This window comes from Phyllopteryx taeniolatus, chromosome 4 (assembly GCF_024500385.1).
Source record: "Phyllopteryx taeniolatus isolate TA_2022b chromosome 4, UOR_Ptae_1.2, whole genome shotgun sequence".
Lineage (NCBI taxonomy): Eukaryota > Metazoa > Chordata > Actinopteri > Syngnathiformes > Syngnathidae > Phyllopteryx > Phyllopteryx taeniolatus.
Window position 1 is genome coordinate 8512758 of NC_084505.1, and position 25983 is coordinate 8538740.

Here is a 25983-nt window from a genome sequence, read left to right on the forward strand (position 1 = left end):
AATGTCAACGACTATATGATCAAACTAAAAGTACTCATCCTTTGATGATACCTGACAGACACATAACAAATAGGGAAAAGGAAGGTGTTTGCCGAGATAGCAACTGAACAACCCTTTCCTATGTGGAAAAAAAATCTAATTCTCTGGTTATCATCGCACATGGAGCGATTAAAACTAACTTTAGGCATGAGGCGGGATACACCCTGGACTGGTTGCCAGTTAATCGCAAGGCGGTGGGAGAACTTTCCATCCTGAACTTTATGACTATGAGGCGGACCTGCTGAACACTTCAGCACTGTGATGACCTCTTTCACCATATATAATATGTTTCTAGTAATCATATACATACTGAGCCCCAGACGTGACATGACATGAGTGCAAAAAAATGGTAAGTATCTTTTCTTATTCAGTTCTATGCAGCAATACCAGGCTTTTCAGATTATCTTTGTAGCTCATCCCTAGCATGAAAAATGAAATTGAATCATACTATCCCTGTCTATTGCCTTTATCATCTGTGTCTGCCTCTACCTTACCAGTACCTCTTCTAAGGAAGGTGTGCTCGATTTGCATCCCATAATGTCCAGTATGAAGTCACGCCGACTTTGTGGCTTATTCAATGTTGAAAACAGCGTCGCTACTCCCACGGCTACTGTAGTTTGGATTCTGATAAAAACTAATATTTATATGCATATTTTACCAAATGATTCAACGAGTATGTGTGTTTATTTTATCACGGAAAGGGCTGGAAAGAAACCTAAGAAGCAATGAAGAAACTTCATTCAAGGATGATAGACAAATGTGGGCAAGATCCTTACGTCTAGTTATTACTTACACTGTATATAATAAATGCAACAATTCTATCAAAAAACACAGTAATGACACAGAAACCGGACAAATGAGTCAGGTACTCTTTGGTATGCGATTAGAATATTTTTTTAAATCATGAAAGTAGCGCTGAAGCCTTGCTTATAACACATAACTCATACACACATCATTTTCCATGCATGATGTTTAATTAAATTGAGCGGTGGGTGTGAAAAGAAAAACAGTTGGTAACGTGACTGGTGTCATTAAGTCACAATGTTTGTCACAGGTCGCTTGTTGTTAGCCAACTGGAGCAGGTGTAGCCCCTGTCGAGGTTGTGGTGGTGGGCGTGGTTTGTTGGAGGAGGGTAAAAAGGTTCTGGATCAACTGCAGCAACTGACTCTGACTCAGGGGAACCTTTAAGAAAAGTAAAACATGAAATATAAAAATAACAAAGGGATTACTCAGTAAGAAAGGCCTAATAATCTCATACTGACGTTCATCTCATCGGAGGAGGAGTCAGAGTCTGAGTCCGAGTCCGAGTCCGAGTCAGAGCTGGATCTTGCAAGGCGTTTGGGTGCTTTGTCTGCCTGATGACAAAGTCACAAAGTAACCAATGAATGGTCAGTTGATCTCACAAGAACGTCAGTCATTGTTGATGCACTATTTTTGGTTGGTGTGTGTAGTGTGGGCAAGTCATGATATGCAGCAAGGATTATGATCTGGACCAATCTCAGTAGCACATAATGTCTGGCGAGCAAATGTTCATCCAGCCATCACTTTTCTGTTGCGCCGATCCTCATTAGCGTCACGGGTGAGCCGATACCATCTGACTGTACACCGTGAAGTGGTCACCAGTCAGTAGCAGGGCACATATAGACTAACAGCCATTCACAATCACATTCACACAAGGACAAGGACAATTTAGTCTTCAATTAACTTAACATGCAGGTTTTTGAAATGCAGTTGGAAACCGGAGTACCTGGGAAAACCCACGCAATCATGCGGAGAACACAGCAAGGATGCAGCCTGGCAACATCACAACTGCAAGGACAATGTGCTACGGCAAGTAGATGTTGTTCATTGTTATTTTGTTTCTATGTAAAACTCAAATAGAAAGAAACTTGACGTTTTGCTAAAAAGAGGGAACTTAAATTGCAAAGTGAAAGTACCTCTATTATGAAGAAGTGGTCTAACCCATACCAGATGATTGAGACAGCAACATTGTAATACGTTTTATAAATGATTACTTTCTTGTAATAAATGCAACATTTTGGAAGTTCATGCCCAACACTGACAAACAATTGTTGTACAATTCTGAATTTAACTGGCATTTTTTTGGGAAAAGTATGCCTGCGAAGTTAAGGTCAAACCACTGCCAGGTGACATCAGCTCAGCGAAGAATGTAGATCATTTTTTTAAATTTGTTTGTTTGCTTGTTTGTTGGTTTTCCGCTTCCTTGCATTTGTTCCAAAAGAAGTTGAGAAAGGAAGAATATCAACAGTTATATTAAGTCACTCGGACTGCTATTCAAAGCAGTAAGAGACTCATCACAATGTGCACTGACAGTTTTTAAAGTTAACGTTGTTTCTACTGTGGTTAACCACTTTTTATGTTTCTGTGACAAGCAATGATGTCAAATAGCGAGCTACATGGGCGCCACTGTGCCAGCAAAGGCTTCATGCTCATGTGGAAACAATAACAGCAACACAGTAAGAAATGTACGAGCACTGGCACAACACTCCACAAAATATGGCCATTTGCGTCACCAAAAGTGTGTTTGCCACATTGTCATTTAATCATTTCAAAGAGGCTTAAGGTGCTAATGTTACGTCCATTGAGTAAAACATTTTAGTATCCGATCCTTCGGTCAGCTCTCTACTATTTAAACTGTACGTTTTTGGACAAAATGAAATTACTATCTTACGTTATGCACTTACCGGATGAGCCAAAGCGAGGCTCAGGAGGCAACCCAGCACAAGTGCGACTTTCAGCATCCTTTCAGTAATCAAACCTGTTCAAACAAAAAGACAAAGATCAATCTTCAAAATTCAATCTCCAAAAAAAAAAAAAAAAAAATGAAATGAAATGAAATTAGAAGACAATTGAAAAAAGACAATTACAGTCAAGTCTTGTTGAGTCGACAAGCTGGTGAGAATATTGTTGTGATCTGGCAGTGAAACTTGAATTATATACAGAGGAGGAGCTGACGTGCACATACATAACTGTTAGCACATTGCCATTATTAGGAAATCAACCACCTCAACATTCCAAGGTGTTTATCAATTAGTCACCCCAATCCAGTCATTTGTAGCATATATTTGCACAAAACTGAACTAATGTGACATGAATTCCCAGATTACATTCTTTACATTCAAATACAAAGTCTTGTAATATGTACATTTGTATCTTTTCTTGCCTTTTGTCTTTTCCAAAAAATTGAAAACACATGCCACAAGGAATTAAGTGGTGTTATGATGACAAATGAGGTGACTTTGTGGTGTCTGCAGGGAACGCCCAAGTGCTTGTTTTTCTACTTGCCTATCAACACATTTGTATTATGTTTCCTCCCAAAGTATGTAATATGTTTACATTTGCAAATTTGCAATTAAATAAAGGTGAATTTTGATAATTATTTGATTAAAAACAAAAACAGGGAATTCATAATTTTTATACTGTATATGCTATAGTTTATTTAGCTTTTATATTGATGTTATTATTTGTACCACCTTGAGTACCATAATTTCAACCCTCTGTATGTGTTACGCATATTGAGGAATTGACAATAAAAGTACCCTGTACCTTGAAACACCGGAACATACTGTGACACAGTTGCTGTATTGGATTTAGTCAAGCGTGATTAAGAAGGGTTGTATTGAGAAATGTGAAATGTGTGTCTCAATACTTGCAAGTATAAAGACAGGGTGGGAGGATAAGCAGTACAGAAAATGGATGGATGGATGGACGGATTAAGTCCTTCAAGGCCCATACTAAATTTAGGAAAAACATGATGCAACATTCCATCCATCCATTTTCTCAGCCACTTCTCCTCACTAGGGTCGCGGGCGTGCTGGAGCCTATCCCAGCTGTCATCGGGCAGGGGGCGGGGTACACCCTGAACTGGTTGCCAGCCAATCGCAGGGCACATAGGAACAAACAACCATTCGCACTCACAGTCATGCCTACAGGCAATTTAGAGTCTCCAATTAATGCATGTTTTTGGGATGTGGGAGGAAACCAGAGTGCCCGGAGAAAACCCACGCAGGCACGGGGAGAACATGCAAACTCCACACAGGCGGGGACGGGGATTGAACCCCGCACCTCAGAACTGTGAGGCTGACGCTCTTACCAGTCGGCCACCGTGTACAAATCAAAAAAAGTCATAAACCATAAAGGTAAAGCACATAAAATGCCTTTGAAATATTTCATTGAAATGTACCATAAAAAAAACATCACTCTCAGGGCCACATTTCCCATTCTATAAAACAGAACAGGATATTTGATTCCATTTCAGAATCAGAGTCGGAATCAGAATCAGAATCCTCCTTATTTGCCAAGTATGTCAAAAGTACACAAGGAATTTGTCACGAGTATTTGGAGCCGCTCTAGTATGACAAGAGACAGCTATTTTGACAAGCATTTTTTCTGTTATCTACAGGACAATAAAGTCAATAATTTTGTTGTAATCATAACTATAAGACATCCATCCATCCATTTTCTGAGCGGCTTCTCCTCACTAGGGTCGCGGGCGTGCTGGAGCCTATCCCAGCTGTCATCGGGCAGGAGGCGGGGTACACCCTGAACTGGTTGCCAGCCAATCGCAGGGCACATACAAACAAACAACCAACCAACCATTCGCACTCACCTTCACACCTACGGGCAATTTAGAGTCTCCAATTAACGCATGTTTTTGGGATGTGGGAGGAAACCGGAGTGCCCGGAGAAAACCCACGCAGGCACGGGGAGAACATGCAAACTCCACACAGGGGGGACCGGGGATTGAACCCAGGTCCTCAGAACTGTGAGGCTGACGCTCTAACCAGTCGTCCACCGTGCCGCCAACTATAAGACAAAAACATTCAAATGTATGAGTCTCTGAAACATAAGTAATGATGATAGTTTTGACAGGATATGTTCAAATAATCAGTCAATAAACAATCTCAATGACGGTGCATTTGGTAATTTATCCATGGCTTTGCTCTAAATGTGTTATTTGACCAATTGTGAGTGAGAGGAGGATGCCCCAAACAATTATTATTGACTAGAAAGAGGTTGATTCAGGTCCACTTCAATGATCTGGAATTTGTTCCCTGTGGTTCTTTTGCTTTTCATAAGAAGAAAGCATTGGATATAAGTTGTGATCCGCCAAGATTCGTTTCATTCCTCAATTAGAATTTTCAAATACATCTTACAATTCACAATAACAACATGATAAACAGTTTACATTAAGCTTTATTAAAAGTCATCACAGCAAGAGAGTCCTGCAAGAAAGCAAGAGAGTTACAGTTTAATTTCCCTAGAAATACAAAGGTACAAATAAAATGTGTTTTTCCACTGCACAAAGAAGAAGTTTAGTGATGCTGCAAATCACCTTGTTTTTTTGTGTGGTTTTTTTCTGGAATTCAAGGCTCAATCAGGAAGAGGGAGGTGTGAGTCTAGTGAAGCACACAAGATTGGAATTGCAAAAAAATAAATGGAAATGCAAAAGGTTTAACCCTAAATAAATATATTTCGGATGTTACAAGAGTTATTTTTGGTAAAGTTTAATTACCTATCTAGCCATCCATTTTGTAAACTGCACGCTAACAAATTGCTGTTTATTTAGGGTGAATTTACCACAGTATGTTATTGTATTTCAGAATAATTGTAAAATACTGTTAAATAGTCATCCCTTGCAGATAAAATCACAGTTGAATTAGTCATTTAACAATTTACGGTTATTTTAACTGTAATTTAACAGCATTAAACAGCATTTCTAACGAATTGTGATAAAATAAGTGTGGATTACAACAGTACCTGTTTCTTACTGTATTTTATAATAATTGTAAAATACTGTTAAATAGTCATTTCTTGCAGATAAATTAGCGATTAAATTAGTCTTTAGCATTTTGTAATTATTAGCTCTAAATTCACGGATTACAACAGTGTCACAGTTTTTTTTTTAAATAATTGTAAAACACTTAAATATCCATCATTCGCAACATGAACAAACTGTAATTTGACTAGTCAGAATCATCATAGCTACAATAGTGATATGTATTCTTTTCATTGTTAGCGTGATCTTGCTGTGCGGAATGGATGGGAGAAATCAACATAGTTTCAGAATGAGTCATTTAACATGTAATGAAATTACCATATCTGGCGAACTGGCATAAAGAGGGTGACAGACAGATGTCCATTTTGGTTATATACCTTGCCGTGTCACCGCGCGGATCAGGAGGAAGTGTCCTTGACTGTATCTCAGTGCCTTTTGGCCACATCTGAAATAAGATCACACATATTTAGTACAGAGCACATCTTAAACACATTTCAACCAATTTAAAATGAGGTCACTGTGTTCCATCTATCCAGATTGTCAAATAGACTCCTAATTTTCTGTTTTATTATTCCAGTCGCAAAGCAAGAGTGCAGTGTTTCCCAATCTTTAATGAGCCGAGGCACCAAATCTTGCATTAGAAAAATCTCACTGCCACCTATCAAAAAAAAAAAAAAAAAAAAAAATGTCACAAAAAGTATGAATACTGAAATAATGATGATCTCATCTCAATTTCTTCACACAGTGACTTACTCAATACAGAGTCTGAGCCTGTATCACTAAATACAAGGAGGCCATGACTTATTCAGTTGTATGAATGGCAACAGGTGGCTACGCAGGTTAATTCTACTTTCTCCCATTTAATGGACGAGCATTTAATTGTTCTTCCTGTCATTATACATGGCTGGGATAGATGAACAAAGATAAAGTTCTCATTAATGAATAATAATTTCAGACAAATTAAGTGCAATTGGATTTTTTCCTGTGGCACCCCTGATGATCTCTCACAACATCTCTAGTGTGGCACGACACTTTGACTGGGAATCACAGTTATATTATACTTGCAATTCACTGCGACTCTTTTCACTCACATGTCCTGAATGCACCTTTGGCTGGGATACCTGTGAAAGACAATAAACATTTACAAAACCTACGTGTATATGTAGTATGTGTGTATTTCTAAGTGTAATACCCAACCGAACTGAGTGTAACCTAGGAAACATATCTCTATTACAATAAAAACTGTGACTAAATAAAATGTTTTGTACTGAAATACTAATTCTGTTGTCCACACTTAAGGATCTGTCATGACTAATTCTTTGAGACAGGGACATAATGACTTGATGTTGTTGTTGTTGTTGTTGTTATGGACTACAAGGTAGTAGTGCTTCAATTACAAAATCAATGTCAATATCTCTGCTGTTTGATTCAGCAAGTTCCTTTGCCCCAAGGATAACGCGTTTTGAACTAAGTCTCCCTGGCAACAAATTGGTCACGCAAAATTAATGTCAGTTGCTAATGATCATGTTAACCAAGAGTGGGAGCTACCTTGATCAAATGAAAACAGCAGAGGTACTGCTTATGCATGTTTGTTACTCTCCACTCATACACTGAATGTAATGGAATGTCTTTTTGTGGTAATTTGTCATGAAAAAGAGATGAAATGTCTGAATTGAGCTCATTCTTGTGCAACTGTTATTACAGAAACCAGACTGCTGTGTTCTTTACTTCATGTCATTCTGCTCATTTCACCTGAAATGTTCTTTGTGTGGTTGTGGCTGGCTTCTGCTGTGCCTTATTGGTCTGCAGCACAGCGGTCCTCTGCTGAGGACATCCATAAGGAGCCACAAAATACGGGAGGGCCTGTGGATGACACGGAGCTTCCGCTTAAGCCTGCAGAGAGTCCCTGAATAAATTGAGTGTCTCAATATCATCTCGCTTTCATCTCATACCTGCTGTCTGCGGAATGCAGGAAACCCGAAAGCTGGGAATTGGAAATGCGGAAATATCTAAAGGAGTTTATAAATTGTGATCATTCTTTTTGGGATGCCGCAGCTTCGGTAAAAACACAATTGGGGTTTTGTACCTGTACGGGGTTTTGGTTCAGCTGAGGGACATTTGGAATATTGGGGCCCAAGTATCTCCTGCTGAATGTTGGGGAAAATCACTAGTGTCAGCTGGTTGCCCTGTGTGGGAACAAGTAGCTGGGATTCCTGGGAGCCATGTGGACTACGCCGCTGACGGTTCATGTTTACAAACTGTGGCGTGAGCAGTACCTCGGGCACATACTGGGGAAATAGTGAAGAACCCTGGAAGATTTGAAGAGGATTGGCTCAGATACTGAATGTTTTTAGTTTCCTAATCTTACATAAAACATTTATTGATGATTAGAGTGGAGTAGTAGGTATACCTGTGTTTGTCCAAGAGTTGCAAGAGTAAGTCCATTCAGTCTCAGTATCTGAAAGCATTACGATAGGGTTAGACTTGACAAAACGACCTCACAACTGACTAAAAGTGACATGGTCTTAAAGACAAGAAAATATCAACCTCATTGCTGTTGCTTGCAGGACGTCCAATTTGAACCTGAACAAAAAACAGCAAAGAAAAAAACTACACAAATTCTCAACTCTCTTACTCAAATATGGTTCGGTACACTTGAACAATCAAGTGATGTCCAATAATGTCTGTACTGTATCCAAATTGTTCTTTATTAATCTGTGAGAGAGACAACTTAATATTTAACAGTTATATAACACATTTTACAACTTCAGTTAGAAACATTGAAACATCAATACCGCTAACCGAGTTCATCAAATCTCAGCATCATTATCATTATCATTGTAAGACTTTATGTTTTGGATTACTGGATTGTACAGGTGTACCTAAAGAAGTGGCCAGGGAGTGTACAGTCACACAGAAAAAAAGAAATATTGACTTGCAATATATCCATCCATCCATCCATCCATTTTCTGAGCCGCTTCTCCTCACTCGGGTCGCGGGCGTGCTGGAGCCTATCCCAGCTATCATCGGGCAGGACGCGGGGTACACCCTGAACTGGTTGCCAGCCAATCGCAGGGCACATAGAAACAAACAACCATTCGCACTCACATACATTGTCAATTAACCTACCGTGCATGTTTTTGGGATGTGGGTGGAAAGCGGAGTGCCCGGAGAAAACCCACACAGGCACGGGGAGAACATGACTGACTTCAATCTAACATCTTAATTCTTAATGCACTGAAATGTGGTCAGACAATGATACAAAATCATCATCAAATGTTTTTGTAGCTTAAATCATGAAAACACATGATTGCACAAGTGACAAGCAGCAAAACGAGCTCACAAAATGTTGATGCAAAATTATATGCATTGATAAACAGCAAAACACATACAATATTGTGCAAAAGTTGCCACCAGATTTGTTATTTGAATTACCTTTTTCATATTTTGCCTTAGGAAAACAGTAAACACTAGGAAACTTGCAGGTGCTTGCAATGAGATTATTTACAGTTAAATTTTTATTTACATTATTCAAATCAAAACAAAAAAAGCTTGGCAGAGCAAGAGATATGTACGTACTGTACATGTTACTATGACATTTGAACAGCTTTTACCAGTATCATACTGAATTTATTCAATGTATTTAAGTCCATCATATTTTAGGTGTGGTCAGCTGCTTCTGTTTTTCACACTGAGGTTGTCTGGGGACAAAAGTTTATGTTTTTTTGCCTGCCGACTTCGCAGACCACAGTAAACAACATAAACAGCCTTTGTGGTGGAAGTCTGTGTTTGGGCCTTTAAACTAATTACAGACTCATTTTCCTGTGACTATAGTCGACTTTTTACATGAACGTTTTTAATTGTTTAATCATGATACAAGCTTAATAACAAGGAAAACTTCTTTGGAATAAAATGTTGTAGGATGAGATCCATCCATCCATTTTCTGAGCCGCTTCTCCTCACTAGGGTCGCGGGCGTGCTGGAGCCTATCCCAGCTGTCATCGGGCAGGAGGCGGGGTACACCCTGAACTGGTTGCCAGCCAATCGCAGGGCACATACAAACAAACAACCATGCGCACTCACATTCACACCTACGGGCAATTTAGAGTCTCCAATGAATGCATGTTTTTGGGATGTGGGAGGAAACCGGAGTGCCCGGAGAAAACCCACACAGGTACGGGGAGAACATGCAAACTCCACACAGGCTGTGCCGGGGTTTGAACCCGGGTCCTCAGAACTGTGAGGCTGACGCTCTAACCAGTCGTCCACCGTGCCGCCGTGTTCATGAGATGTACATGAATATTTGTTTGCTCTCTCACACAAAAAACAATTCGAGGAGGCAAGTACTCAGTCTTTCAGCATTCTGAGACCCAGAGATTGTGTAACCCAGCTTTATTGAGACAAGGTGTGCATTTTACATTAGAAAAACATCATGGCATAACGCGAAACAAAAATTTCACGTAAAGAATATACTGTATACTGACGGAACCACCTCGTCTCAACTTAATCACAAATGTACTTACTCTGTGTAAAATCTGGTCCTTTTAAAGAGAAAGTGAAATGTAGTAAACCATGACTTACTCTGTTGTACACACACACACACACACACACACACACACACACATATATATATATACATATATATATTGGGAGAATGGTTAGAATATCTGCCTCACAGTTCTGAGGACCCGTGTTCAAATCCGGCCTCGCCTGTGTGGCGTTTCTGTTCTCCCCGTGCGGGCGTGGGTTTTCTCCGGTTATTTCGGTTTCCTCCCACATCCCAAAAACATGCAAGGTTGGTTCATTGAAGACTCTAAATTGCCCATAAGTGTGAATGTGAGTGCGAATGGTGGTTTGTTTAATTGTGCCCTGCGATTGGCTGGCGACCAGTTCAGGGTGTATACCACCTCTCGACCAGAGTCAGCTGGTAAAGGCTCAAGCACGCCAACGACTTGCTAAAAATTGTTTTGTTTTTTTGTCTGTGTCGATCCTCAGTCATTCAGGTCATGATAATCCACAATGATTTAATCAAGGCAACTGAACTCTTCCTGTTTGTTTCTTGAATTTGTTGTGTTTTTTTTCTTGTTCTGAAAACATTAAAAAGTGACAATTATGCTATTCGGCTCATGATTTTATAATGGTCATCATTGCAATGATTGCAACGGATAATAGTATTGATAAAATGGAATGGAGAATGCTTTCATTTGTGGGCTTCATACAGTATGTCTTGCTTCTCCTCAGTGTCCGCTTTCTCCGTCTTCATCTTCTGCTCTCATCGTCATCCGCGTAACGGGTGGGTGCGTCCTTCTGTGACAAGCTGCTATCTGCACATGAAAATGCCTGCTGGAATCCATCAAGTTGGGTCAATATTTGAGCACTATTGACACTGTTTCCTGAAGCTGGTCCATTTCTGTTGAGCTATGCCTCAGCACGTCCTGAGGACAAACCACCGTCCAACACTACAGCCAGATCCATGCCGCGCAATAGCAAAGAGAATAGGCAGCAGCAGGTGAAAGGCTGATTTCCTTTCTCTGCTTATATTGTTTCAAGCAGGGTAATCATATCTAAGTTTGGACCAATCGGAGTGAAGTGCTGAATGTAACTGCAATCATCTGGATAATGCTTAATATGTTTTAGGATCGTTGCTGATGCCATTGCGGCCTCTTGAGGCTTGATCCACAAACAAAATATACAACAGTATTTCAGCTTCAACTGATGAGCTATGTTTGGGAGTCAACAGAGAGTCACCAACATGATGCAACAACATAATGTGTGTTCCATTCAGCTTTTAATGACACAGGGTGCAAACACAAACACCTTCTAAGGTAGGGTAAGTAACACATAGTTCAGAAGCAATTTTCCAAGCTACCGGACGCTGCAAAGGATCTATTTATTCAACGGCAATTACAGTAATTATGAAGCCTGCGACAGTGTACTGTGCAACGCATTCTCCACTAAATGTTTACCCAGCTTGGAAAGCATAAATAAACAGGTTTAACTCTAACTTTCAAAATGATTTCTAGCAGTGGCTTCTAAAATACAGCATCGTATCAAAATGTAGAAAATAAAATAAAGCATGTTGTTCTCAGATGTAATGTATTAGCAGACCCGGTCGTTACATATACAAGAAGTAAAAATGGACCTCACTTTGCATCTATAACAGCTTTCTACAAGATGTTGAAGTGTAACTGTGCTCATTTTTGTCCATTAATTTAAACACTGATCCACTATCTCTGTTCTGCACTGAAGCAGAGTCATTGCTTCCCCAAACTTTGCCCACACAGTTGAAGTCTGCATTTGTCCAACATACTGTATATGAATTAAGATAAATCAGGTAAAAATTTAGAATTTGAGAAAAATTAAGAGATTAGCCCGACCCCTCATTCATGGATTGCTTGGCTAAAAGAAAAGATGTGTTGGAGCATATGTCATGTGGTGACGCTGTCAATGAGCTACAAAGTGAGGCTTAGAACAGAAGGTTGACATCAATGTCATCTGCGGAGAGAGGAAATTGCTGGCATTAATAGTTTTAAATGTACCAATAATATGCATCAAGTCTTAAGTAGAATATCCAAACCAGTATAGTATAGTATAGTATAGTATAGTATAGTATAGTATAGTATAGTATAGTATAGTGTCTTTCAGACATTTAATCAGTATGTAGTAATAACTTTACACAGATCCTAATAAAGCACTTCTGCAATGATTCTATTAAAGATAAAGACAGTATACAGTATATTTTCTTCAATGACCTTGTTTACTAATTTCAGACTGAACATGAATGAGTGTGAACTTACTATTCTTGATGCCAAAACAGGAGGTCCACTCTGTAAGGGTCACCTGCTTGTCCTTGTCAGCATCACACTCCTGGAAGAAGCGAGAGGTGCAGTGCTCCATGGGGACCAGAGGGACCCGGAGCGGGGCCAGTTCTGAATGGGACAAGACTCTGCACAGGAGAGAAGAACATGAACTCTTTGGTTGTGTGTGTGTGGACACCATGCCATAATGATAGTGGTTCTGGCTGCTGCATATGTAAACCTCTACACAATTACTACCAGTGACCACTCTTTGAATTGTCTTTATTGTTTTGACTTTTCTGAGATGTTCCTTGTGATGTCTCTTTACCTTAGTTTGCTGCAGGAGAAAGAAAGTGGTGCTTTGAGATACAAATTTAATTTGTTCCATGACCACACTTTTATCTCAAATCAGCTTTCCTCATTGAAATGAATGAAAATACAAATAATCCCTTCCAGGCCCCCCCAAAAAAAGGGACACATTTCATAAGAACATTTGCATGACTGTACCTAATGCATTGACTATCCTTGTTTTTTTTCTTCTTCTTTGAGGTCTCTTGGCAGTTGGCAAACCATCTTAATGGTGTATTACTGCCAGCATCTGATATTTTCCTTCCACTGCAAGGAAACCAATGTGAATAGATGGTGGCTGGATGTTGTGAAGAGTGCTGCTGCTATTCACTAAGGTCCACATACTAAATGCAGTATAGTGCTACTGCTATACAGTACAATAGCTATAATAAACCATGAACAATAAAACAAATAACATTAGAAAACTCAGTCTGGCCTTGCTCATGCCACACAGTGTAATAAAAGTGACCTGTCAGAGGGGTGCTGGTCCAGTTGAGCAAATTGCCAGTGCACTGGGTAGATGTACATGTTGTAGTTCTTCTCAAAGTCTTGAGCCAGTAGCTCGGCAGAGTGATTACCAGCACGAAGACGTCTCTCGCTCTCAAAGATTTTCTTCACCTGTAAAACACAGACCAAACAACTTAAAATCCATGTATTATACTGTATATAGCTGTTAGGTTTCCCAATTAAGCAGTGACGTGCGGTCAGGGTAGGCAAGTGAGGCAGAGCCTCACTGCACCCTGGCGGTCTTTCCTTTCCACTGCATGTGAATAGTAAAAAAAACTAAAACCTTATGATTACAATACATTTTTCCATTTTAGTTCTATGGTCCGTGCTTTACAATGATTTTCTTTTTCAATCCAATAATTTCAATGATTTCGTCATTAAAATAGTTGAATTTTCATATTTCCTATTCAAATGCATAGGAAGCGGAGCTCCGAGTCACGTTGAGTCATCGCTCCCATGATGCTTCAAGAGACCACGCACACATCCATTCGGCAGGCTGTGATTGGTCCGTGGCTTCACACAAGAGACATTGGTGTTTCCTCATTACATCACCAATAATATACGTTTTATCACACATGTACTGCACTTACTGACGTTTAACAGACTGTCTAATATATTTCATGAAAGTGTGTGACATTTAGTTTTTCTTATCGACCAGAAAAGCCACTAAAAGTGCACAGTGGAGTCTGGTATGTACGGTGCCACAACCAGCATGCGGCAGTGTTGAGTTGAGCTTCATAGAGCTCCAGACGTCACCTGACTGTCAGTCATGTGACGTAGTCAGTGCCTCACCAATCATGAACCTCACCGCACGTCACTGAAATTAAGGTGTATGATAATTATATGCCATACGGAGAATTGGAGGGATAGAAAATGCAGCATTTTCAAAGTTTGTGATAGGTTCAATAAAATTGGAGCAGTAAAAGTTTAACACACTCTGAATCGCTGCTTGGAGGTGAGGTAGCCGGGGGACACGGAGTCGTGTTCATAAAGCTGCAGCAGCACATTTTTCAGCCAATCCCTCATTCGCAGCGGGAACTGGACCAGTTCTGTGTCCACACATGGCGGTATCACTGAGCAAGATAGAAGAAGAGAGCTCAAGGTCATATATATTCACTTTTTATGCATCAGTCTTTCAGTGAAATGTTCGCATGTTCACATTTGCATGGTCCTGTGTAGTCCAGATGAAGTCTGTGTCCCCTTTTGGTGCCTTCCAGATTGCATTTAGTGGCAAAGAGTTCACACGATGTGTTGTACGTCTTGTTGTCTGTCCCACAAACCTTCAGAAATTAAATGACAATCAGCAATATAGACCGTTGTCTTGTTTGTCAGATTATTAAATTATGAAGATGAGTGGTGTTGTTGTTGTTTTTTTATAGATTAAAAAAATCCATAAAACTTTGTGGTAGGACTGTAAGTACCAATACAAATACAAATGCATAGATTGAATGCAACCTAACCCTCTTTATGCAACACAGTATAGTAGTGGTTAGCACGACTGCCTCACTGTCGAGAGGGTCCAAATCTCGGCTCAGGCCTTTCTGTGTAGAGTTTGTTCCATTCATGTCCCATGATCAAAAACATGCATGTTGGGTAAAATGAAAACTAAAAAAAACTGTCTGACAGAGGCGTCCAAAGTGGGGGTGGTCCCGTGCATCGGGATAAACATTTCTGTCAGCAACCCTCTGTACTCCCGTCGGCGGGCACGCGTACATTTGCATGCCACTGTTGCTTTAGAAAATGGAAAGATAGATTTTCCATTTAGCCATTTGGGTTACAATTGATCCCCCCCAAAATATTGCTATTTGCCTCCTCGTTTTTGTCTGACCTTATGCTGTTAAATGCATAAATTGCTGCTCATTCTACATATGCGGTTGGACAAAAAAAAAAAAAAAAAAACACAAATATTGTTTCAGTATTGTAGTTCAGACTTACATGATCAAAATCATTCAGACTGGAGGGACATTCCGAAGGTTCCTGGCATACACAATTTGGCTTATTATCTTTATCAAGTTTACACATTTTTCCACGCTTGCAGCGGAAGTTATCGCATGGATCTGAAAGAAAAAAAAGAGCATATAAATGCACTTGACTTGATATTAGTTATGTCATTCTCTGACTAGTTTCATTGTGATTGCTGTAAAACCAATGAGCTGTAACTACAACACAGCATCCTTTGCATTCCGTCTGCCTTCAAGCTTGTACAGTGACTAAATCCAACCTGCTGTCTGCATTCAGCCTTAAGCTGGGAGATCTGTGTTTTGCTTGCAGCCATGAAGCAAGAACGGCTCTGCTCATGCTGAAGTTTGTTAGTAAAATACTCCAGTCAGCAGATTCCACTGTGACTGTTGGTATAGAGATTGAGTCGATGTAGAATGCGGCTGTATCAGGCAGACACCAACCAGGAGGGGCTTCTGGGGGAGGTGAGGGCCTGGCACTCGGGTAGAGATCCACTTTGGCCCTTATCTGCACTGGGTTCACACCTACTAAAGGGCCCTGTGGGGTGAAACATAGGGAAACATTCAAACACATGCATATAACCTTGAGATGTGTAAATGTATATGCTCCTTCTTATGAAATCATATTTAATGAGGGGAAAGTCAATCATTTCCTTCTCCTTCAGGAGGTCCTTGATGGACTCATGTAATAACTGTTTTTCCCACTTGAGGGCAGCAGAAAAAGGTATAAAACCCATCACTGACGAGAGTGGTTGAACGGCCCCTTGGCTACATTGGCCGTGTACCACCTTCAAAACTGCCCTTGAAATTACCGATCCAGTTGTGTTTTCACATTTGTGATTGTTTTTTTTTTTGTTTGTTTGTTTGTTTTTTGTTTTAATAATCATTTGTAATATATGGGCCCCTAGGTTTTAGCCAGTGCGGGTCAGTGTGTCAAGCTGGCAATTTTACCACTTAAAATGGACAAAGTACATTCTAATCAGCAAACTTCCTCTAGCTGCTAAATGCATCACTCAATTATTTTATTGAGTTGTAACTATGCTGAGTGAGCTTTTTCACTGAAATGCTAAGATGACTCACTACTGAAGAGTAAAATAATTGCAGATTGCAGCTTGGAGGCTACAACAATAATCCAAAAGATCCGATGCATATTATTTATTTGTTTATTATAATCCCTCAAGAGGGGATTTTAAATTCACACGGTGCTGAATAGTTTGTGGAGCCCACCACACATAAAACCAAGCACACACGCAAGGAGAGACGCACCAATGCACAAAGCAAAGTCCATCAAGACGTCGATGACAGGGTCTGCTGTGGATGAACTTGACTGGGCTGACCTAAACCTGATAAAACACCTTTTGGATCAATTAGAGTACAGACTGAGAGCCAGGCCTTCTCGTCGAACGTCACTCTGTGACCTCACAAATGCGCTTCTGGAAGAATGCTCAAATATTCCCTACACACACTCCTAAACCTCGTGGGAAGCCTTTTCAGAAGACTTAAAGCTGATATTGCTGTAAAGGGTGGGCCGACATCATATTAAACCCGATTGATTAAGAAGGGGATGTAACTTCAGATCATATGTGAATCAAAGGCAGGTGAGCAAATACTGTTGGCAATGTAGTGTAATTTGTCTTCGTAGTGTATTCAATTGACGGTTGGATGAAAAAGATTTGCAAATCAATGTATTCTGTTTTAATTTACATTTTACACCAACTTCATTGGTAATGGGGTTTGTAAAGAGTATAGTCGGGGCGTAATAAACTTTTAATCACAACTATTCCAAATGTTACGCATTTTTTATTTATTATTATTATAGTAATTATTTTATTATATTGTTGCAAATGTTGTTGCAAATCATATGACCAATCTGAAATTTCTTAACAAAAATTAATGCAATTTCAACAATACGTAGTATGAATCCGTTTTTTTTTTTCATTTACGCATTGTGCAACTTACATATCAAAGTGAATCTATACAGTATATTGTATGTACTGTTTATAAAACAGATTTAGAACTCCTTTTAAATTTATATAATTGTCCACATTCATCTTTACAACTGAGTCCTAGCACCATACAAACTAAAGTGGGAACTATTCCAGAAGAGTGTGCAGTTATCCGCCTACCTTGTAAAAAAGTATACATAAAAATGCATACAAGTTGTGGCAGTGCATGAAAAAAAACATGAAAGGCTCCCACCAAACCAACTGAAGCTGTTGACTGATATTTTACAATATTCAACGTCTTGAAATATTTCTACCGGAGATATTTATTATCACAGAACTGCAGTGCAAAGGTGGCACAACATTTCTATGAATTAGGCTGACGTTCTTCCTGAAACTTGACATGTTTTAGCCTTTACAAGTGCATCAATATCATGAGTCAACTCATGAGTAGCAGCCAATTTCAGGTGTTCTCTATCCCCACGGGCCAGATTGGACGTCCCGTGGGCCATACGTTTGACATCCCTGCTTTCGCGTTAATAAAGGTGTTGTGATGGTGACATTTTGAGCCGATTATGAATAAATTCAGCCCGAGAGCGTGAGAGAATTGTGTTGAATTTAGGAGGGTGCACCACGTATGCCATACCCATTGTCCTGCTCTTCTCCTCTTTGCCTTCTGGGCTGTGCTGTTATCGTGTCCTCCCTGCATCTCCTGAGGCACCTCTTGGTTCTGCTCCTGCTCATCTAGTTTTTCCTCCGTTTGCGGCGAGTGTTTCCTTGCACTTTGGTTCTTCTTTGGTCTCCTTGTCTTTCCCTTGGCATTATTTCCACTCTCATCCTCACTCTTCTCCTCATCCTTTCCAGCCAGCTTTGTCTCTGAGTCTTTGGCTTTGTTGTCTTGAATTTGATCCCGACTTGCTGCTCCATGGTATTCTGCCCCTTCTGTGTTTTGCATCACATCATCATTTATAACTCCGCCATCGTATTTATCCTCTTTGTTATCTGATCTAGAAACAGGCTTTACGTCATCTCTGAGGGCTTGCACTTTGGCTAGCATTAGCTGTAGTGGTGGCACAATTGCGCTGTCACCAGCATAGTCAAGACTGGACAGTATCTTGGACTCTGTGCTGCCTTCAGATTCTTCTAACAAAGCAGCATTTTCTTCTCCAGTAGCTTCTTCTTCATGTTCCTTGAGTTTCATCTCATCTTCTGACTCTTTGTGTTCATTCATCAACATTTCACCACCTCCTACACTCTTGTTTTGGACACGCTCCTCTTGCTTCATTTCCAACTTTTCTTCTTGCACTTCCGCTGTTTGTCTGAACTCCTCTTCATCTACACCTGTGGTCCCTTCTTCATTCATCTCTTCTTCTTCTGCTGTTTCCTTCTGGAGAAGGTCATTAAGTTCCTCCTGACTCAATAGAACCGCCTCGCTTTTATCCTTTGTCATTTCAAATTTGCTGTTCTTTTTCTCGGCGTTAGCGTTGTCTTCTGCGCTCGCTTCCCCTTCTTCCTGCTCCTGATTTCTGGCTTCAACAGTCACTAACGTGGGTAAGACTGGTGCCTTGTTGGCCTCCTCAACGGCAATGTCCTTATTTCAGAGAGAATACAATCTATTTAGAATTTGAAATCATGTTTTCAACAAAACAAACCATTTTTGTTGGCTTTACCTTTTCTTTGGCCTTGTGGGAAGTCCTATGTTTTCCATGATGATTATTTTCGACCTGTATCCAGTTAGAATTGTGAATAATTACAGTATGCCTGTGCATTTCAAAATTTCATTAAAGCCTGGGATTAATGACTTTGCTACTCACAGATAAAGGGAATGCTGGAGCCAGTAGGAAAATAAATACTATGCAGGTCTTCATGCCTGGAACAATTTTTTTTTAAAAGGAAGGAAATCAAATGTTTTAAAGGACAAATCTAAGCAATAAACCAGAGACAAAATTCAAAACTAACGAATATTTTGACTTCCAAATATTTGATTTGATTTGTGTACATGGCTGTCTCCCATCATCATGGTAACAAGCCTCTGCTTGACCTCAAGTCACTTTTAAAGCTAAAGTAAACACGAAACACCGACTAGACTGGAAAAAAGTAGACTAAGTCCACAGTCGTTTTTTGTTGTTGTTGCAGAGCGGAAGCGAAGCAGACATTAGCAGGCCTATTCATGGGAATCAAAATACTCTGGTTTGGTCCGGTTAACCGTTCCGCTTATCCTCACTATGGTCGCGTGCGTGCTGGAGCCTATCCCTGCCATCTTCGGGGGAGAGGCGTGGTACACCCTGAACTGGTCGCCAGCCAATCGCAGGGCGCAATGCATATTGTTTGAATTAAATGTAAAAACTATGTAGACACAAGATTATATCAAAACTGGAAGATGCACAAATGATTGTGATCAGTTGGCTATTATGGTAAAACTAATCGGCATGTGAGTCAAACTCACCAGCTCCACCATTTCATTTCTACAATGGACAGATGGGCAAGGTCATCCATAGGAAAAAAATTGTGAAAATGTAAATATATTTTGAATAATAAAATAACAATTTAACATAATTTTTAAATGTTATTGTATAGAATTGGCGGCACGATGGGCGACTGGTTAGAGCGTCTGCCTCACGATGGGCGACTGGTTAGAGCGTCTGCCTCACAGTTCTGTGGACTGGGGTTCAAATCCCGGCCCCGACTGTGTGGAGTTTGCATGTTCTCCCGTGCCTGCGCGGGTTTTCTCTGGGTACTCCGGTTTCCTCCCACATCCCAAAAACACGCACGGTAGGTTAATTGAAGACTCCAAATTGCCCGTAGGTGTAAATGTGAGTGCGAGTGGTTGTTTGTTTGTATGTGCCCTGCGATTGGCTGGCAACCAGGTCAGGGTGTCCTGCCTGACGATAGCTGGGATAGGCTCCAGCACGCCCGTGACCCTAGTGAGGAGAAGCGGCTCAGAAAATGGATGGATGGATGGATTAATTCTATATAATCCATCCATCCAGGAGCCTATCCCAGCTATCATCGGGCAGGAGGCGGGGTACACCCTGAACTGGTTGCCAGCCAATCGCAGGGCACATATAAACAAACAACCATTCGTACTCACATTCACACCTACGGGCAATTTAGAGTTGTCAATTAACCTACCATGCATGATTTTGGGATGTTGGAGGAAACCAGAGTGACCGGAGAAAACCCACGCAGGCACGGGGAGAACATGCAAACTATACACAGGCGGGTCCGGGGTTTGAACCTCAGAACTGTGAGGCAGATGCTCTAACCAGTCGGTATATAGAATTAATATAATATAATTAATTAACCAATCTAACCAAATCAGTTAACCATCCATCCAACCAACCATCCATTTTCTTTACCGCTTATCCTCACTAGGGTCGCAGGCTGCTGGAGCCTATCCCAGCTATCTTCGGGCAAGAGGCGGGGTACACCCTGAACCGATCGCCAGCCAATCGCTGGGCACATACAAACAAACAACCATTCACACTCATATTCACACCTACGGGCAATTTAGAGTCCTCAATCAACCTACCACGCATGTTTTTGGATGTGGGAGGAAACCGGAGTGCCCGGAGAAAACCCACCCAGGCACGGGGAATACATGCAAACTCCACACAAACAGCCCGGGATTTGAACGCTGGTCCTCAGAACTGTGAGGCAGATGTGCCGGCATCAGTTAATTAATCAAATGAATTTAAAATGTTGTACTTTATGTCAAATTTGTATTATTATTTACAATTAATCAATTAAGCCACTAATTAAAAATAACTTAAATGTATATGTAAAGTTCTTTTTAATGCATATTTTCATTATTTACAACTAATCAGTTCGCCAATTATTCAATGAGATAAATAAATACAAAATAATCTAAACTATGTAAATATGTTTTAATTAACCAATTGAAGGGGAAAACGGCTAAATTAGCTCAACAAATATTGCAGGACTCTTGATAATGTAAATAACCGGCGGGACGGATTAAAGAACAGAGCGGGCCATACTTTGTCAACACCTCGTCTAGACACACAGTGTAATTTAGAGCATTCATTTGCGGCATTATTAGGTTGACAGAATCTTCAAACCTGATTGACTCTGGTGATAAATGTGCATTCTTCAACCTGCAATTACAGTAAAGTGCCTGTCTACCACATTGATATATAGGCTACATTAAACTGCGTGGATAATACACTCGGTCCTGTTGAGGAGGGTTCTTCGTTAAGTGACTAAGTACACGTTAGACTCAATTTCAGACAGGCATATTTTCACAGATATGGTCTAGACGTCTGACGTGTAGTCTATATGGTTATAGGTGTAATAAAGGCAGTATTCGTTAACTATTGGTGAGACACAGAAATCCCAAAGTGTCAGAATAAAATCGTCAACGCTCAACCTCAGATAAAAGAGGCCGCAGTACAAGCAAAACAGCAGCCGCTACAACCAAACATAATTTCACTCACAAATCATCAAAGCAAGTCTAAAACATCCATGCTTAATCAAGTAATACCTGAGGTAAGTTGCTGGAAGAAGAAAGGGAATCCTGCACAAGCATCAGTGTGAGCCTCCACTCAACCTGTGAAGAGGTCCTTTTGTATTCCAGACGAGGATCACACAATACAAACACTCTACACGCGTGCACACACACACACACACACGTGCACACATAATAGGTCAGTCACACTAACACTGATAACATCTGGTGGTGGGGTGTTTGGGGCTCAGCGGAAAGACCTAAATACTGTGCAGGAGAGAATAAATGTATGATAGTAAATTGTTTGACTGTAGTAACAGGGCAATGATGTGGTAGCTGTACCATGCATCGGAAGCTAACATTATGTAGAGCAATTACATATCACTCCATGACAGCTGAATAAGAAATGACTTGCTGAATTGGGCATGATCAGGAACTCATCCATCCATTTTGTATACAGTATTTACTTTTTTGGAGTCACAGGCTAAGCCTAGCCCAGCTGACTTTGAGCAAGAGGTAGGTGACACTCTGGGCTGGTCGCCAGTCAATCACAGGGCACATAAAGACAAACAACCATCGTCACTCAAATTCTCCTGCAGACTCCAAACAGGAATTCTCAAGCTGAGATTTGGAGCAAGAACATCTTGGCTGAGAGGCAGCTGTACTAAGCACTACCACGAGCACTCCATGAAACAGACAAGGCCAGCATTAGACAGAAAATGAAATATGGGCTAGTCTGTTGCAACACAAGCATCGCTGGGGCAAATTGGGATTCCGCAAGCTAGATTTAAAAAAAAAATGTTTTTAAGACTTCGGGGATCAAGAAAAAAAAGGGACGCTAGAAACACAACAAGAAAAAAATAACCCAGTCAGCTTAGCTGAAGAGAACCAGTCACCACGCTGAGGGAGTACATTTCAACTTTTTGACAACATGGCAGCATGGTGGTGGAGTGGTTGTTTCAATTCCAGCTTTGCAATTGCTCTTAACACCTGACTTTGGGGCCTTTCAAGGTGGAGTTTCCACGTTCCGTCCACGCCTCTGGATTTTTTTTAGGGTGCCCCAGACTGCTGCCACATTCCAAAATCATTTCAATTCATTTCCAGTCTGTTCCCTTGACCAAGGTGCTGACACAAGGTCTGGATTTGGTTCCCCAGGCGGTCTACATCCTCCCACTGGATTCAGAACATATTTGACTGGACGTTGTATGTGACAAATAAAGTAAAGTGATCAAAAAATGTGCTAACTTGGATCCAAAATGGACACAACCTGTGCAAGGCAAAAAACACCTTTTTTAGCCCAAAACATGAAATTCAGCAGCCAAGAGCCTGTTGAAATTATCAATAACAATATGCTACTAAAAATGGGCTATTGCACGTCAAGATGAAAACAAGATGAAGTCCAACTTTCTGGGTCAAACTGTGGTCCCTGGGCCCTGATTCAACCTTCTTTCTGTTGTCTTGGCTCAAGAAAAGGGCACCACCAACCATATCTTTGGAAATGCAAAAAAGGACTCCTATGGGTCTGACGCAATGGCCAAAAAAGGCCATTTTGAGGTCAAGCAAGGGGCCCTTTAGCCATATTCTACCTTTTCACAACCATCCCAGCTGAAAGAAATGCAATAAACTAACCTAGAATTGCAACCTACTGAAAAAGGTTGTTTAGGTTTTGTTTTTTTTTCTCCTCGGGCCATTTCAGCATTCTTAATTAGATACAACTGCTGTAGCATAAAACTGCCCAAAATCACATCCCATTTTAAGTGACATTTATGCAGCAATCCAGGATCCCAGATGTAACCTCATTGCCTTCACTCCTTAAAAAAGGCACCATTGTCATTAGCCATAAACCCAACAAATGTTTGTGAGAGTCAAGACAAATACTGAAAAATGGGTTCCAGCTCCTTATAAGGCAAGAAAGCAGATTTTTTTTTTAACATTTTAGACCTTGTTTACAGGCAGTTTAAAATTGAAGTTGACAAATTTATGTTATGTTGTTTTGGCGCATTGTTGGTCAGCACGGTGGCCTAGTGGTTAGGCCATTTGTCTTACAGTTTCAAGGTTCGAATCACGGCTCCAGCCTTCCTGTCTGGAGTTTGCATGTGCTTACTGGGTTTTCGACAGGTACTCCAGCTTCCTCCCACATTCCCAAAACATACATGTTAATTGAAGACTCTTGTCCATAGGTGTGCATGTAAGTGTGAATGTTTTGGGTTTTTTTGTCTTTATGTACTCTGCGATTACCTAGCGACCATTCCGTTTAGGATGGCCCCTTGCTTAAATGACAGGCATGTCAGTCATGTGAGTAAAAACACAACTATAAAAAGATGTTCTCAAAGGAGACATCTTTTTTAAAAAGCTGGCATTATCATTGTAGCGCAAACACTAAAAGTCACTACTTTTCTAAACAAGAAAACAGAAAAGGACATCTTGAGTCTTCTTCTTTTCCTTTTGCCTTGTCCCTTTAGGGGTCGCCACAGCACGTCATCCTTTTCCATGTAAGCCTATCTCCTGCATCCTCCTCTCGAACACCAACTGCCCTCATGTCTTCCCTCACGACATCCATCAACCTTCTCTTTGGTCTTCCTCTAGCTCTCGTGCCTGGCAGCTCCATCCTCATCATCCTTCTACCAATATACTGACTCTCTCTCGTCTGGACGTGCCCAAACCATCAAAGTCTGCTCTCTCTAACTTTGTCTCCAAAACATCGAACCTCGGCTGTCCCTCTGATGAGCTCATTTCTAATTTTATCCAACCTGGTCACTCCGAGGGCGAACCGCAACATCCTCATTTCTGCCACCTCCAGCTCTGCTTCCTGTTGTCTCTTCAGTGCCACTGTCTCTAATCCATACATCATGGCTGGCCTCGCCACTGTTTTATAAACTTTGCCCTTCATCCTAGCAGAGACTCTTCTGTCACATAACACACCTGACACCTTCCACCACCCGTTCCAACCTGATTGGACCCGTTTCTTCACTTCCTGACCACACTCACCATTGCTCTGGACGGTTGACCCCAAGTATTTAAAGTCCTCCACCCTAGCTATCTCTTCTCCCTGTAGCCTCACTCTTCCCCCACCACCCCTCTCATTCATGCACATACATTCTGTCTTGCTTCGGCTAATCTTCATTCCTCTGCTTTCCAGTGCATGCCTCCATCTTCCTAACTGTTCCTCCACCTGCTCCCTGCTTTCACTGCCAATCACAATGTCATCGGCAAACATCATGGTCCACGGGGATTCCAGTCAAACCTCATCTGTCAGTCTATCCACTGCAAACAGGAAGGGGCTCAGGGCTAATCCCTGATGCAGTCCCACCTCCACCTTAAATTTGTCCATAATTTCTCTTTCACCTCTAGGTCACATCCTATCTGTGGGGCATACCCACTAATCACATCACACATAACACCCTCAATTTCAAGTTTCACCCTCATCACTCCGGCACGGTGGCCGACTGGTTAGAGCGTCAGCCTCACAGTTCTGAGGTGCGGGGTTCAATCCCCGTCCCCGCCTGTGTGGAGTTTGCATGTTCTCCCCGTGCCTGTGTGGGTTTTCTCCGGGCACTCCGGTTTCCTCCCACATCCCAAAAACATGCATTAATTGGAGACTCTAAATTGCCCGTAGGCATGACTGTGAGTGCGAATGGTTGTTTGTTTCTATGTGCCCTGCAATTGGCTGGCAACCAGTTCAGGGTGTACCCCGCCTCCTGCCCGATGACAGCTGGGATAGGCTCCAGCACGCCCGCGACCCTAGTGAGGAGAAGCGGTTCAGAAAATGGATGGATGGACCCTCATCACTCGATCTGATACTCTTTTCACCTCCAAGACATTCTTAGTCAACTCTTTTTTTTAAATAACCCCAACTCCATTTCTCTTCCCATCTACACCATGGTAAAATTATTTAAACCCTGCCCCTAAACTTCTAACCTTACTGCCTTTCCACCTGCTCTCCTGGACAAACAATATATCAACCTTTCTCCTAATCGTCATGTCAACCAACTCCCGAGATTTTCCTGTTATAGTGCCAACATTCAAAGTCCCCATATTCAGTTTTAGGCTCTGTGCTTTCCTCTTCTCTTTCTGCCTAAAAACCCGCTTTCCACCTCCTTCATTTTCGACCCAGAGTAGCTGTATT

General features: G+C 41.1%; 1 protein-coding gene and 1 long non-coding RNA gene across 3 annotated transcripts; both read right to left on the reverse strand.

Moving 5' to 3' along the window:
- Positions 1-7589: 7589 nt before the first annotated feature.
- Positions 7590-8453, reverse strand: LOC133477299 (uncharacterized). The gene is made up of 4 exons (XR_009788284.1): positions 8250-8453; positions 7926-8148; positions 7792-7848; positions 7590-7702 (listed from the first exon to the last, which is right to left on the reverse strand). It is a non-coding gene; the product is annotated as an uncharacterized LOC133477299 (long non-coding RNA).
- Positions 8454-11608: 3155 nt separating this feature from the next.
- On the reverse strand, positions 11609-22047 carry sparcl1 (SPARC-like 1). 2 transcript variants are annotated; one of them, XM_061772293.1, is made up of 11 exons: positions 21894-22045; positions 19207-19262; positions 19063-19116; positions 18039-18983; positions 15894-15987; positions 15427-15548; positions 14651-14771; positions 14428-14564; positions 13454-13602; positions 12637-12785; positions 11609-12334 (listed from the first exon to the last, which is right to left on the reverse strand). In XM_061772293.1, the coding sequence occupies exons 2-11, from the start codon at positions 19258-19260 to the stop codon at positions 12306-12308; spliced, it is 1854 nt and encodes a 617-aa protein (XP_061628277.1). In that variant the 5' UTR covers positions 19261-19262; positions 21894-22045; the 3' UTR covers positions 11609-12305. The 2 variants fall into 2 exon arrangements, with proteins under 2 accessions (XP_061628277.1, XP_061628275.1); XM_061772291.1 differs by lacking the exons at positions 11609-12334; positions 12637-12785 and adding an exon at positions 12879-13251 and having other exon boundaries at positions 21894-22047.
- Between the last annotated feature and the right edge of the window lie 3936 nt (positions 22048-25983).

Excerpts from the sequence above, each read along its gene's own strand:
- sparcl1 (XM_061772291.1), bottom strand. The coding sequence starts at position 19,260 with ATGAAGACCTGCATAGTATTTATTTTCCTACTGGCTCCAGCATTCCCT. Across the intron at positions 19,117-19,206 it reads CTCCAGCATTCCCTTTATCT|GTCGAAAATAATCATCATGG; the intron begins GTGAGTAGCAAA and ends AACTGGATACAG. Across the intron at positions 15,988-18,038 it reads GGAGAAGAGCAGGACAATGG|GGCCCTTTAGTAGGTGTGAA; the intron begins GTATGGCATACG and ends TTCACCCCACAG.